The following is a 14,295-nucleotide window of genomic DNA, read 5'->3' on the forward strand; positions in this document are numbered from 1 at the left end:
TTTTCTTTACATAGTTGAATGTGCTGACAACAAAATCACAAAAATAAATCAATGGAAATCCAATTTATCAACCCATGGAGGGCTGGATTTGGAGTCACACTCAAAATGAAAGTGGAAAACCACACTACAGGCTGATCCAACTTTGATGTAATGTCCTTAAAACAAGTCAAAATGAGGCTCAGCAGTGTGTGTGGCCTCCACGTGCCTGTATGACCTCCCTACAACGCCTGGGCATGCTCCTGATGAGGTGGCGGATGGTCTCCTGATGGATCTCCTCCCAGACCTGGCCTAAAGCATCCGCCAACTCCTGGACAGTCTGTGGTGCAACGTGGCGTTGGTGGATGGAACGAGACATCATGTCCCAGATGTGCTCAATTGGATTCAGGTCTGGGGAACGGGCGGGCCAGTCCATAGCATCAATGCCTTCCTCTTGCAGGAACCCAGGGCCAACCCCACCAGGATATGGCCTCACAAGGGGTCTGAGGATCTCATCTCGGTACCTAATGGCAGTCAGGCTACCTCTGGCGAGCACATGGAGGGCTGTGCGGCCGCCCAAAGAAATGCCACCCCACACCATGACTGACCCACCACCAAACCGGTCATGCTGGAGGATGTTGCAGGCAGCAGAACGTTCTCCACGGCGTCTCCAGACTCTGTCACGTCTGTCACGTGCTCAGTGTGAACCTGCTTTCATCTGTGAAGAGCACAGGGCGCCAGTGGCGAATTTGCCAATCTTGGTGTTCTCTGGCAAATGCCAAACGTCCTGCACGGTGTTGGGCTGTAAGCACAACCCCCACCTGTGGACGTCGGGCCCTCATACCACCCTCATGGAGTCTGTTTCTGACCGTTTGAGCAGACACATGCACATTTGTGGCCTGCTGGAGGTCATTTTGCAGGGCTCTGGCAGGCTGCTCCTCCTTGCACAAAGGCGGAGGTAGCGGTCCTGCTGCTGGGTTGTTGCCCTCCTACGGCCTCCTCCACGTCTCCTGATGTACTGGCCTGTCTCCTGGTAGCGCCTCCATGCTCTGGACACTACGCTGACAGACACAGCAAACCTTCTTGCCACAGCTCGCATTGATGTGCCATCCTGGATGAGATGCACTACCTGAGCCACTTGTGTGGGTGGTAGACTCCGTCTCATGCTACCACTAGAGTGAAAGCACCACCAGCATTCAAAAGTGACCAAAACATCAGCCAGGAAGCATAGGAAGCAGAACCATTCCTTTATTGGGGGTGTCTTGCTAATTGCCTATAATTTCCATCTGTTGTCTATCCCATTTGCACAACAGCATGTGAAATTTATTGTCAATCAGTGTTGCTTCCTAAGTGGACAGTTTGATTTCACAGAAGTGTGATTGACTTGGAGTTACATTGTGTTGTTAAAGTGTTCCCTTTATTTTTTTGAGCAGTGTATATGGGGCATGCTTATCTGCAACAGAGTTAAACAGAGAGAGAAAACATTTAAGGGCCTGATCTGAATCAGAGAGAGGACCCACCCACCCAATCATACAACGTCCAGGACAAACAGGAAATGTTGATAAGTGAAAGTTCTAAAATGTATCTTTGTAATAATGCGTGAACGTTATTTAAGTAGCTTGATATGTCACATGTAGGCAATGGGACAACGGTCACTGAGCTTGTTAGCAAAAATTCCATTGGCTGTATACTTACAAAGGGTGTTGGTCAGAATGATATCTAAAATAGTTGATTTTTCAAGGTGTTTTAAGTTGGGGCGGGTTGGTTTAGTTATCAGTTAAGTTTAGCACAGTACAAATATCTTTCAGTCCATCTGATACCGGCATCAACCAATCCAGGTTAAGATCACCCAATATTAATAATTCAGATTAGCAGTTAGCAAGATTATGTCTTGCTGTCTAAGAGCAATTGGGAGGGCGATAAACTCTCACTAACGTTAGTTGGGAATTATTAAAGGCCCACATTTAGGACAAGACATTCAAATCGTTTGGGGACAGAGGTGGTAATACACACAGCAAATTTCAAGATGTTCTTTATGAATATCGCTACACCCCGACCTCTTCCAGCTCTGTAAACATTGGATCCATTCAGAGACATCAGAGTCTGGCACAATTTTTAAAAACTAAGTCTCAATTATTATCTAAAATGTCTGTGTTGGTTTGAGAAGCCAGAATTACAAGAAGATCCATTTTCAACATTTACATGAAACAGTCCAAGGCCACAGCTGTGGGTTTTCAGATCGGTTTCCAACACAAACATGCTATGATCAGTAGGTAACCCTCTATATAAAATAGACACGGGTTGGCATGAAATGGGAAAGATACAACATTGCTTAGAACTGTGCCATTTGTAAATGTAAATAAATTCTCCAACGCTTGAAGGGGAAGTATTTGGATTTGCCACAGCTTTTAAACTGGTTGTAGCTCAGTTGGTAGAGCATGACGCTTGTAACGCCAGGGTAGTGTGTTCGAGGGGATGCTGGCCCATGTTGACTCCAATGCTTCCCACAGTTGTGTCAAGTTGGCTGGATGTCCTTTGGGTGGTGGAACATTCTTGATACACACTGGATACTGTTGAGCGTGAAAAACCCAGCTGCATTTCAGTTCTTGACACACTCAAACCGGTGCGCCTGGCACTTACTACCATACCCACGTACAAAGGCACTTCATCTTTTGTCTTGCACATTCACCCTCAATGGCACACAATCCATGTCTCAATTGTCTCAAGGCTTAAAAAAAACCTTCCTCCTCTTCATCTACACTGATTGAAGTCTATTTAACAAGTGACATCAATACTACCATTACTACTGCTGTCACTACCACGAGTAATACTATTTCAAAACCATAAATACCTCTAGACTAGCAAGCACACCACATTTACTTCAGTAAAGGTCCTTTTCTAGTTAATGGATTAATATGGTGATTTAATTCAAAAGATTGTGTTTATTGACGCAGTGAGTAGTGCTGATGGTGGTGGTGTTACTGTACCTGTGATGGGTCTCAGTCTCCTCAGTACAGAAGACGGCCTCCTCATGTCAGCTAAAAACTTATACAGGTCCTCATCACTCAACCTGTCCCCCTCCTGTTTAAAGAAGTTGGTGACGGTGAGGGTAGCAGGTCTGAAGCTGCTCAGGCTACATGACTCGTCTCCACTGGTGGTCCTCTCCAGGGAGCGCCGGCCCGCAATGCTCGAGTTCCTCCTCTCTGACCATGACCCTTTCCTCTCTGGGGGGGGCAACAGAAAGCCACAGCCAGGGTAGTCAGAGTTACAGAATCATCATTACATCACAAGGTCAAAGGTATTCATATAGACCAGCCTCTACTCTCTATATTCAATGATATGTTTAATTTCATATGATAATAAAGTTAACAATTGATGAAAAGCGGCCTAGATGTGTTCCCTGAGTCCCCACCCCCAGTATGAAACCTCTCCATCAGCAACCTTACCCCCAGTATGACTAATGTCCACCCGATGACTCATATAGACAATCTGCACGGCCCTGTTCTGTTCTCAGCTGACACTGACATCCAGGAAGAACTGGCCATCCTCTGTGGTAATCAATTCAACTCTGTACAACTTTATTGTGCGTTCTGACCTGGAAGTCCCATCTCTAGCTCAGTCTCTCTCTCCAGGCTACCAGCGCTGTTCACAATGTTCATCAGGTGGATGGCTGTCCAGGCGAAGGGCATTCGGTACCGACCCAGACGTGTGCAGAACTGCTCCGACTGGCTACGCAACTTGTCCAACTTCTCTTTGTTCTATATATGGAAGGAGAAACAATCAATACATTTCCTCCATCTGTTCGGTGATCTACACCACTGAATCTACCCATAAACATCATAACTTACCTAATCTATGAAAAGATTACCATCACTTTGAGTCTGTTGCTTATTTGAATGTTTTTTTTTTTTTAAGAACGCTCTTACCTTGGCTGTGTCGGACTCTTTGAAGACCACGTAGGGCTCTGCACACTCTCCTATATCTCCCTGCTGCAACACCTTCTCCAGCTGGTGACAGCCAACACACATGAAGGAAGTTATCAGTCACTACTCACATACAGATCGGCAGATCCAATGTACAGGAAGTGATTAAGTTTACATTGCAAAAATTCCCTGGTTTTTCAGAAATCCCTGTCGGATGATTTACTTACATCTTATTCCCTTCTGATTTTTTTTTTACATTTAGGGAATTTTGCAACTCTAGAAATGTGCGTGACGCTGACCTGTATGACGAGGAAGACGTCCTGGGAGGGGTATGTGATGGAGAAGATGGCTGAGCGGGCCAGGGTGGAGATGGCTGCTGTCTGGTTGTGGGAGCGCAGCATCCCTTTAGTCTGCTCCGAGTTCAGGTCGAATAAGAAGTTCTCTGATATCTGATGAGGGAGAGAGACATGATATTTTGAATGGAATAAACAGTGTAAAAAGACAGGACACTAGTCTGATATTGATATCGGTTAGTGCAACGTATTTCTCAATCCATTACCAATACTTAATCTGACAACATTGAAGTTTCTAAAAACTCTGAAATATTTGTTCACTGTAAATTGACTGAGCATGGAAGAGGGGCTTGGAGGTACTTTATTTTAAATTGGTTACCGCTTAGCTCTAACGTTTGATGCGTATGAGCAACGATTGAGTGTTACTCATACAGATACATGGTATGACTTAAAGAGCATTCATACAATGATAACAGGTCTCATATGTAAACTTTTATAGCCCAGTCATCTTGTTCATGTTGGACTCCAACCACTTTTAATGATTTCTCAGAGACTGACCCAACAACTCAAGGCCGAGTGGCATTGAGGAAAACATAACAGCTTACCTTTTTCTTTTCCTTGACATCGTATAAGGCCAAACTGGCGAATATGGGCTCGATTTCGATCTCAAACCTTGAAGGGGAAAAAGGATTGGGTCAGTAGAAAGCAGAAGGCAGTTAAAAAGAGTGCAGCTAAAATGCTTTTTAAAAGTTCTGTCGGTGTGTTCCCCCACTTACTTCAAGGACAAGCACTTGACGAGTAACCTCTGGCCAAAGTGCTCCTTAGGGATGTCAGGCACACAGTGGCGCTCTATGGGTTCCTCCTGAGGACGCAGAGAATATATAATAAGAAGAAGAAGAAAAACATGAACATACGTTTTTGTATGGTACATTATGTATTGGAATATGCGGTGTATAAACACTATCTGAGGAAACGTAGTTTCACACTTGTGTGAAACCAGTAGCGTCTACTCCGTGAATTTTCGTCGCTTTAAAAAGCCAGGTGATGTGACAGCGTTAGCAGACAGGGTTGCCAGGTCTAGCTAAAATTTCTAGGCCAATGACTACTCAAAACCTGCCCACAAGGCCTGAAAACTACCCCATTTTTTTTCAGCGGCGAGAGTGTAGTTTAACGTTTTTGAGCGAATTAAGGAATATCGACTTAACTTCTAATGACCTAAGAAAAATGTGGTTTTCCATCAAAATAATTATTGTGAACTAATAAAATAATTTTAATATGTAGCAAGAGAAATTATAATTTGCTGTTAAATTATTTTCTGGCAATTGTGCCGTTATTATGGCCAATTAGATTTACTTGTCAATCAATAGAATTAGGCTAGGCCTACTGACAAAAATCTGAGTTCATGATTGTAATTAAACTTTGCCATGGTTTGGATAGCTAGATGCAAGCTATAGCCCCTGATACAGTGGCTTGCTAATGTATTCACCCTTCGGCATTTTTCCTATTTTGTTGTCTTACAAACTGGAATTAAAATGGATTTTGGGGGGGTTTGTATCATTTCATTTACACAACATGCCTACCACTTTGAAGATGCAAAATATATTTTTTTATTGTTAAACCCCCCCCCAAAGTCAATACTTTGCAGAGCCACCTTTTGCAGCAATTACAGCTGCAAGTTTCTTGGGGTGTCTCTATAAGCTTGGCACATCTAGCCACTGGGATTTTCTTCAAGGCAAAACTGCTCCAGCTCCTTCAAGTTGGATGGGTTACGCAGGTGTACAGCAATCTAAGTCCTACCACAGATTCTCAATTGGATTGATGTCTGGGCTTTGACTAGATCATTCCAAGACATTTATATGTTTCCCATTAAACCACTCGAGTGTTGCTTCGGCAGTATGCTTAGGGTCATTGTCCTGCTGGAAGGTGGACCTCCGTCCCAGTCTCAAATCTCTGGAAGACAAACAGGTTTCCTTCAAGAATTTCCCTGTATTTCACGCCATCCATCATTCCTTAAATTCTGACCAGTTACCCAGTCCCTGCTGATGAAAAACATGGGGATGGTGTTCTCGGGTTGATGAGAGGTGTTGGGTTTGCGCCAGACATAGCGTTTTCCTTGATGGCCAGAAAGCTCCATTTTAGTCTCATCTGACCAGAGTACCTTCTTCCATATATTTGGGGAGTCTCCCATGTGCCTTTTGGCAAACACCAGACGTGTTCGCTTATTTTTTCTTTAAGCAATGGCTTTTTTCTGGCCACTCTTCCGTAAAGCTCAGCTCTGTGGAGTGTATGGCTTAAAGTGGTCCTATGGACTGATACTCCAATCTCCGCTGTGGAGCTTTGCAGCTCCTTCAGGGTTATCTTTGGTCTCTTTGTTGCCTCTCTGATTAATGCCCTCCTTGCCTGGTCCGTGAGTTTTGGTGAGCAACCCTCTCTTGGCAGGTTTGTTGTGGTGCCATATTCTTAACATTTTTTAATAATGGATTTAAATGGTGCTTTGTGGGATGTTCAAAGTTTCAGATATATTTTTTTTACAACCCAACCCTGATCTGTACTTCTCCCTGACTTGTTTGGAGAGCTCCTTGGTCTTCATGGTGCCGCTTGCTTGGTGGTGTTGCAGACTCTGGGGCCTTTCAGAACAGGTGTATATATACTGAGATCATGTGACAGATCATGTGACACTTAAAATCCACCTGTGTGCAATCTAACTATGTGACTTCTGAAGGTAATTGGTTACACCAAATCTTATTTAGGGGCTTCACATGCATGGATCCACTATCCATTTTTTTTTAAACAGCTGATCAGCAATTGCGATATCATTTGTGATCATGGTCACAGTTCTAACTTCTAATTTCATTAACTAAACATGGCCATTAATAATTGCATTATAACACAAGGCTACAACACACAGTTATAATATAGCCTATTTATTAAATCCAGCGGTTTAAAGTACTTAAGTAAAAATACTGAAGTAGTTGTTGGGGGGGTATCTGTACTTTACTGATTATATTTTTACTTTACTATTTTCTTTAGGAATGTAATGTGCTTTTTACTCCATACATTTTCCCTGACACCCAAAAGTACTTGTTATATTTGGAATGTTTAGCAGGACAGGAAAATGGTCCAATTCACACAATTATCAACAGAACATCCCTGGTCATCCCTACTGCCTCTGACCTGGTGGACTCACTAAACATACACACTTCATTTGTAAATTATGTCTGAGTGTTGGAGATAAACCCTGGCTATGCATAAATAAATACAATAAATGGTGCCATCCGATTTGCTTAATATAAGGAATTTGAAATTGTATATACACTTTTACTTTTGATACTTAAGTATATTTAAAACCAAATAATTTTACTCAAGTAGTATTTTAATGGGTGACTTTCACTTTCTTATTAATGGTGACGTTCACTTTTACTCAAGTATGACATTGGTACCCTACTTTTTCCAACAGTTAATAAATCCATTTGACAGCTCCAGGAAGGCTACACAAGTGACACAAATTCATTTGCAATGACTCCAGTGATATTTATTGTATAAAACAGCAGACTACAGTAGCCTACATAGGCATAGAAATTAATAGGCTAATTAATGGCCAAAAGATAGATGGCTAATCTTCTGTCCATAACAGAAGAACGCGAGTTAGTTCTATAACTTCCATTTGAAATTCCCACTCGCATTAAGCAATAAGGCATGAGGGGGTGTGGTATATGGCCAATATACCACGGCTAAGAGCTGTTCTTACACACGACGCATCGCGGAGTGTCTTGACACAGCACTTAGCTGTGGTATATTGGCCATATACCACAAACCCCCGAGGTGCCTTATTGCTATTATAAGCTGGTTACCAACATAATTAGCAGTAAAAATAAATGTTACGTCATACCCTTGGTATACGGTCTGATATACCATGGCTGTCAGCCAATCAGCAATCAGGGCTCGAACCACCCAGTTTATAATGCAGTTTAAACCACCTTCAAGCGAATTTATCTAATGCGCTCTACAGCGCCTAAAGTCTAATGGCCGTTAATTCTTGACGCGCATCCGTTCTAACGCGTTAATATGTTTTATGGGAAAAGGGTTGGAAATAGGTGTGTCTCCATAATGATAATCTAAATAGCCTACCCACAACTGGTAAAAAGTTATCACGACGTGGACACCTGCTGCTCTGTCTCCTCTCACTCACGTGACTCAGCTGTCTGCTTGCAGCGCGCAGTGTCAACACACAGACACCGCTCTGGCCCTTTACTTCCACACCTCACTCACTCAGCAACACGCTGCCTCACTGCCTGATAGTTAGCAGCAGGTCACAGTGAAATATATATATTTTTTAAATTGCCAAGGAGGCCACACTGGAATTTAAAAGTTGCCCAAAAACACGCAACCAATACATTTTCACCTGCCACATCATTTTCAAATTATCCCAATTTGCGGGAAAACGGCAGGACATGGCAACCCTGATCATGGCTGACGATACACATTAATGTGAGGAGACAGACATGCACAAGATCCTGGCGAAGCAAACGCTGGCCAGACACGTCAAAAGGCACTCCAGTCTCTATGGAGAAATGCAGCAGTGTGTGTACGCCTCTGTCCTAACCTCTTCGAGGGCGGGATGCAGGGCGAAGAGCTCGCGATGGCGGTTGGACTTGCGGTGCTCCTCATTGTGGCGGTCGATCTCCTCGTTGGGGGCTCGGTCCAGCAAATGGGGCAGGAGGGCGTCGGGGACAGAGTTCTTCAGGTCAAAGATACTGCAGGCCCAGCTGCCACGCGGAGTGTCGTCTATGGATATGGACCTACGCTTCAGGTCATCCTGGGATAGGACAAACACACAGGTTAGAGAGGGCCTATATACACACACACTATAAAAATATTGAAAGCGTAAGATGACCGCCCTGTTGCTATGGGTTACCTAGTCGACTGCCCCATTGCTATGGGTTACCTGGTCGTCCTGATAAGCGCTAACGTCTGGCATCTCATCAGCCTCAAACACCTGTTTGGGCAGGCCTTTCTGCCTCTCCTTCTGCTTGTCCAGGGTGTTAGGGTTAAACCCAGTACCAAGCTTATGGTATCTGTTGAAATAAGTAGACCAGAATGCGAGTGTTGAGGTGTAATAAATAACTAGCTGCCAGGTGTAATTGTAAAAATGTGTAAAATAAGGGTTAAAATGTGGGTGTTAAGATGTAATGAATAGGTTTTATACAAAGGACACACTCCCTAAATAATAAGAGAGGAGCCTTACCTTCTGTTGACAACGGCCCAGTCCTCAGTGTAGGACCTGACACAGTCTCTGACGTGGGCGTCATTGTGCCTGGAAGGCAAAGAGATACCGCACGTTACAGTCAAAGTCTCATCCTCAACACCAGATGTGTTCAGTGAGCTTTAACGTTCATATGTTGCAGAGGGAAGCGTAGTTAATAGAGCTATTACTGATTAGATATTTCTGGGGGGTTTCTAGTTCAAAAAGGGGCTTAGGTGGTGGGCGTGGCAGGTGGCGAGATCGGCCCGTTTAGAGAACATTTTAGAGGCCCTGTCATGACAAAAAGTGTCCCCCCTGTCAAAAAGTAATGGTAATTCCAAATGCCCTTAACTAGGTGTCTTCGCCAGACAGACAGAAGAATGTGAGAAAGGATGAAAGTGAGAGAGGAAGACAGTGATGGAGAGAGAAACAGAGAGAGAAAGACAGCAGTGCAAATGTACTTAGACTCGAGTATTTCAACAACTCTTCTCATCCAACTTGTTAGGCAATCATATGTACCTAAAGGGGAAGGATGGCCAGCCACACAGGAGGGGGATTTTTTTACTAAGGAGCAGAAGGAGGCCGTGCTGACCAAGATGTATGCTGGCCATTTCGGAGTGAAACGCATGATTGCCAAAATCAACCTACTGTTCTCTTCTTCTGACGGGGAATTGTCAAGGTGAAGGACAGCTGGGCAAGTGAAATAACCTTTTGTTTATCAATCACGTTCTATTATATCTGAAATTATTATAATTTTAATGAATGTCACTTTTTGCTTAAAAGCTCAGTACCCTGTCTAGCATGCCAGAAGTTTGAGAGGGCGAAGACTGTGGCGCCGGAGCTGAAGCCCATCAAAGTTGTTTCACCATGGCACATGATCGGTAAGTGTCCCAACTCAAATTTTGCCCTGATAAGTTGTTTTGTAATGGTTGCTTTATTTGACCAAAGAAAAGTTCAATATTATAGAATGTGTGTGTGTGTGTCAGTATCTTTACAAATATTAAAATCTGCATACTGTATGACACAGATATGAGTAAGAATAACCTAAATCTTCTCCCTAACAATTTAAATGTTAGGGGTGGCCCTCATCGGACCCTTCACGAAATCCAGGAATGGCAACAGCTGGTGTCTGAAAACAACCGATCACTTTAAAAAGTGGGGAGGCAATACCCATTAAGGTCGGTAAAGGACGAGTACGTTCTTAACTCTACATTTTCTTCTGTAACCCATTAAAAAGGGTGCTTGCAACCAAAAATAGATTTACCGGACGTCAAAACCAGAACAGTTATTTGCTTTATTCATTTGGTAAATCAATTGGTGCAATTGTGTTAAAATGAGGAGATGCATCCTGTTTGCTGCAACTGAGTTAGACCTGATGTAGGCCTAGAGGAATCTGATAATGTCTCAGCTGATAATACAGACTCAGCTCCTACTGTTTGGGGCTTTTTTTGGGGGGGGGGTCTACGGTAAAGCCCTTTTTGATAACTTGATATAAAAAAGGCTTGAAATTAAGTTGTATTGATTGAGTTCCTCAGGACCAACTCTAACCCAGCCAGTCAGTATTGTCCCAGTCCAGCACCTACCCTTCCTCAGGCACGGCCTGTCCCACTGTGCGACACTCTCTGGGGGTGCAGACCACCTCGATGTCGTCTGGGGGGAACTCGATCAGGTCCCTCAGGGGGCCCGACTCGATGATAGGTGGGTGAGTGCTGAGGTACTCCTCAAAATCCACTGGCTCCACTGCCTCTGTGAGAAGCACCTGGAAAACAGAGAGGAGAGGCTTTGTTAGAGTGAATACAAAAAAATCTGAGAATATATATGAAAAAGGCCTACCCGAAGGCCTACCTAACTGGGTTAGCCGCCAGAAATCATCCCCAAAAAAGTTGAACCATTCAAGAAATTTCTTCAAAAATTAAGGAGAAGCGAGAGAGGAGAGCGAGCTAGCTTTATTTCGTAGTATTGTTTTTTAATAACTTTCAATTTTTACTTACTTAACTAGCTTAGCTAGTTTGCTAGTATAGTCCACTCAAACCCAGCTCACACAGAGAGGGATGCTATTGTCAGCTAGCTGGCTATGGTTATCCAACATTCAAAAACTCTTCCAAGTCAAGGTAAGCTTTTTATTTAATAAATGTATAGCACCTGTTCAAGAATGGCTTTTTTAAAAACTTTATTTCGATTACAACCTCTCTTTTTTAAATGACATTTTCTAAATATCACTATTTTAAAACAAGCCACAGAAAGTCTGTTGCAATTTCAGTTTAATCCACAACAAGGCAGAACAAATATTACAACAAATAATGGTTCAACTCAAATATACTAGTTGATAAAAACAAATTTGGAAAACTGTATAACCTTAAATTATATCAGAAATAGGACTGGTGGAGTTATCCCACATGCAGCTAACAGAAATATATGGACATATCTGCTCTATGCAAAATTATAACCAAGTATCTTAAAAAAGGAGTGGAAGGGGGAGAAAGTTAGGAACTTGTCTGTCAGCGCTGCATTAAAGACCAAAATTGGTTAAAGAAAATTGTGATAAATGAAAAAGTCTACCAGTTTCATTTAAGGACAAAAATAATTGACAGCTGTGCCATACAGATTGCAAAATATACTGAACAAAAATAGAAACGCAACATGTAAAGTGTTGGTCCCATGTTTCATGAGCTGAAATAAAAGATACCAGATATGTTCCATACACACAAAAGGTTTCTCTCAAATTTTGTAAACACATTTGTTTATATCCCCGTAACTGAGCATTCCTCATTCACCAAAATAATCCATCCACCTGACAGGTGTCGCATATCAAGAAGCTGATTAAACAGCATGATCATTACACAGGTGCACCTTGTACTGTGGAAAATAAAAGGCAACTAAAATGTTCAGTTGTGTCACAGCCATTGAAGAGGAGTGGGAGAACATTCCACTGGCCACAATCAACAACCTGATCAACTCTATGCAAAGGAGATGTGTCGCGCTTCATGAGGCAAATGGTGGTCATATAAGATACCGACTGGTTTTCTGATCAATGCCCTATTTTATTTTTTAAGGTATCCGTTACCAACAGATGCATATCTGTATTCCCAGTCATGTCAAATCCATAGATTAGGGCCTAATGAATGTATTTCAATTGACTGATTTCCTGAAATATGAACTGTAACTTAATAAAATCTTTTAAAATTGTTCCATGTTGCGTTTATATTTTTGTTCAGTATGTGTAAAAGGTGTACCACAGGGGTCGATTTTTGGGCCGGATGTGGAGGTCCTGGGCTGGTGTGGTTACATGTGGTCTGCGTTTTTAAGGTCGGTTGGACGTACTGCCAAATTCTCTAAAGTGACGTTGGCGGCAGCTTATGGTTGAGAAATTAACATTCAATTATCTGGCAACAGCTCTGGTGGACATTCAGGCAGTCAGTGTGCCAATTGCATGCAAGCCTCAAAGCCTGAGACATCTGTGGCCTTGTGTTGTGTGACAAAACTGCACATTTTAAAAGTGGTCTTTAAATTGTCCCCAGCACAAGGTGCACCTGTGTAATCAAATCAAATGTATTAATAATGCCCTTTTTACATCAGCAGATGTCACCCATGATCATGCGGTTTAATCAGCTTATTGATATGCCACACCTGTCAGGGGGATGGATTTTCTTGGAAAAGGAGAAATGCTCACTAACAGGAAGGTTAAAATTTGAGAGAAATTAGTTGTGTGTACGGACAATTTCTGGGATTTTTATTTCAGCTCATGAAAGATGGGACTAACACTTTACGTGTTGCATTAATATTTTTGTTCGGTGTAGTCGGGAAGAGATTTCGATGTACCGTTTCCATTGAACATGGTTTATATACTGATACACAAAACGACACCAGATTCAAAACTGAGTTTTTCAATTAAAATTATTATACAAAATTCTTTCAACCAACAGAATGTTAAATATATGGGAGATACAACAATCCAAGCTTTGCAGATTGATTTTTGACATAGGTTCAGGAATGGATGAAGAATTGCAACATTTACCTGGAGTTAACTGTGCATATAGCACTGCTGGGTGATTTGAAAAGTCAGAGTCAGTCGATCAATAATACTTAAAAAATGTTTCTTTATTTACAATTTGTAAAAACTATGAGAATCGAAAGCTTCAGACCTTCTGTGAAACATCATAGCACAATTGAAAAATATATGGCAAATAGAAATCAACTGGATGGTGTTCAGCGATAGATGGGAGGGGTTGAGGGGAGCTGAAGGGTGGGACTAAAAATAACAAAAAAAACAAGATAAATACACGGTGTCTGTAAAATGCATATAGGTTCAGAACTTTTGTGAAACAACACAGTTGAAATATATGGCAAATAGAAATTAAACTGGATGGTCGTCGTAGATAGATGGGAGGGGTTGAGGGTAGCTGAAGGATGGGACTAAAAACAAACAAAAGATAACTTATGTAAAATATACCATGTCCGTAAAAGCTGGAAGTAGAAGCCTAAGTGATATTGTCCATTAGTTTACTCCAATTGGGGGGGGGGTAATAAAGAGAAGAGTGCAAAGAGAGTAGTGCAACAAGGTCCCTGAGAGGCAGTACTAAGCGGTGGGCGGGTGGACATGGCTAGTACCGTGTCAAAGTTCAGCAGGGTTACAGTAGCTGGAACGAAACTGTTCTTAAGCCTGCTAGTGCGGGAACGTAGAGACCTGTGCCACCTGCCTGATGGTGGAGGGCACACAGCTTGTAGCATGGATGTGAAGGGTCCCTGATGATGCTGGGTGCCCTACGCAGACACCGCTTGCGCTGGAGGTGTACAATGGCAGGGAGCTGGGCACCAGTGATGTGCTGGGCAGTTTTCACCACCCATTGCAAGGCCTTCCGGT

The 14,295-nt window shown here is 42.7% G+C and overlaps 1 protein-coding gene across 16 annotated transcripts in view; it reads right to left on the reverse strand.

Annotated features, from left to right (window-relative positions):
- LOC106584026 (dedicator of cytokinesis protein 7) overlaps window positions 1-14,295 on the reverse strand; it is a 105,405-nt gene that overhangs the window by 78,570 nt on the left and 12,540 nt on the right. For all 16 annotated transcript variants that reach the window (XM_014168813.2, XM_014168812.2, XM_014168799.2 and 13 more), the window contains exons 3-12: window positions 11,018-11,193; window positions 9,438-9,506; window positions 9,138-9,267; window positions 8,796-9,008; window positions 4,969-5,054; window positions 4,798-4,864; window positions 4,199-4,348; window positions 3,903-3,983; window positions 3,572-3,734; window positions 2,964-3,200 (exon numbers count right to left, since the gene is read on the reverse strand). In XM_014168813.2, the coding sequence (XP_014024288.2) occupies window positions 2,964-3,200; window positions 3,572-3,734; window positions 3,903-3,983; window positions 4,199-4,348; window positions 4,798-4,864; window positions 4,969-5,054; window positions 8,796-9,008; window positions 9,138-9,267; window positions 9,438-9,506; window positions 11,018-11,193 (1,372 nt within the window). The remainder of the gene's footprint in view (window positions 1-2,963; window positions 3,201-3,571; window positions 3,735-3,902; window positions 3,984-4,198; window positions 4,349-4,797; window positions 4,865-4,968; window positions 5,055-8,795; window positions 9,009-9,137; window positions 9,268-9,437; window positions 9,507-11,017; window positions 11,194-14,295) is intronic.

This window comes from Salmo salar, chromosome ssa23, assembly GCF_905237065.1.
Source record: "Salmo salar chromosome ssa23, Ssal_v3.1, whole genome shotgun sequence".
NCBI classification, from domain to species: domain Eukaryota; kingdom Metazoa; phylum Chordata; class Actinopteri; order Salmoniformes; family Salmonidae; genus Salmo; species Salmo salar.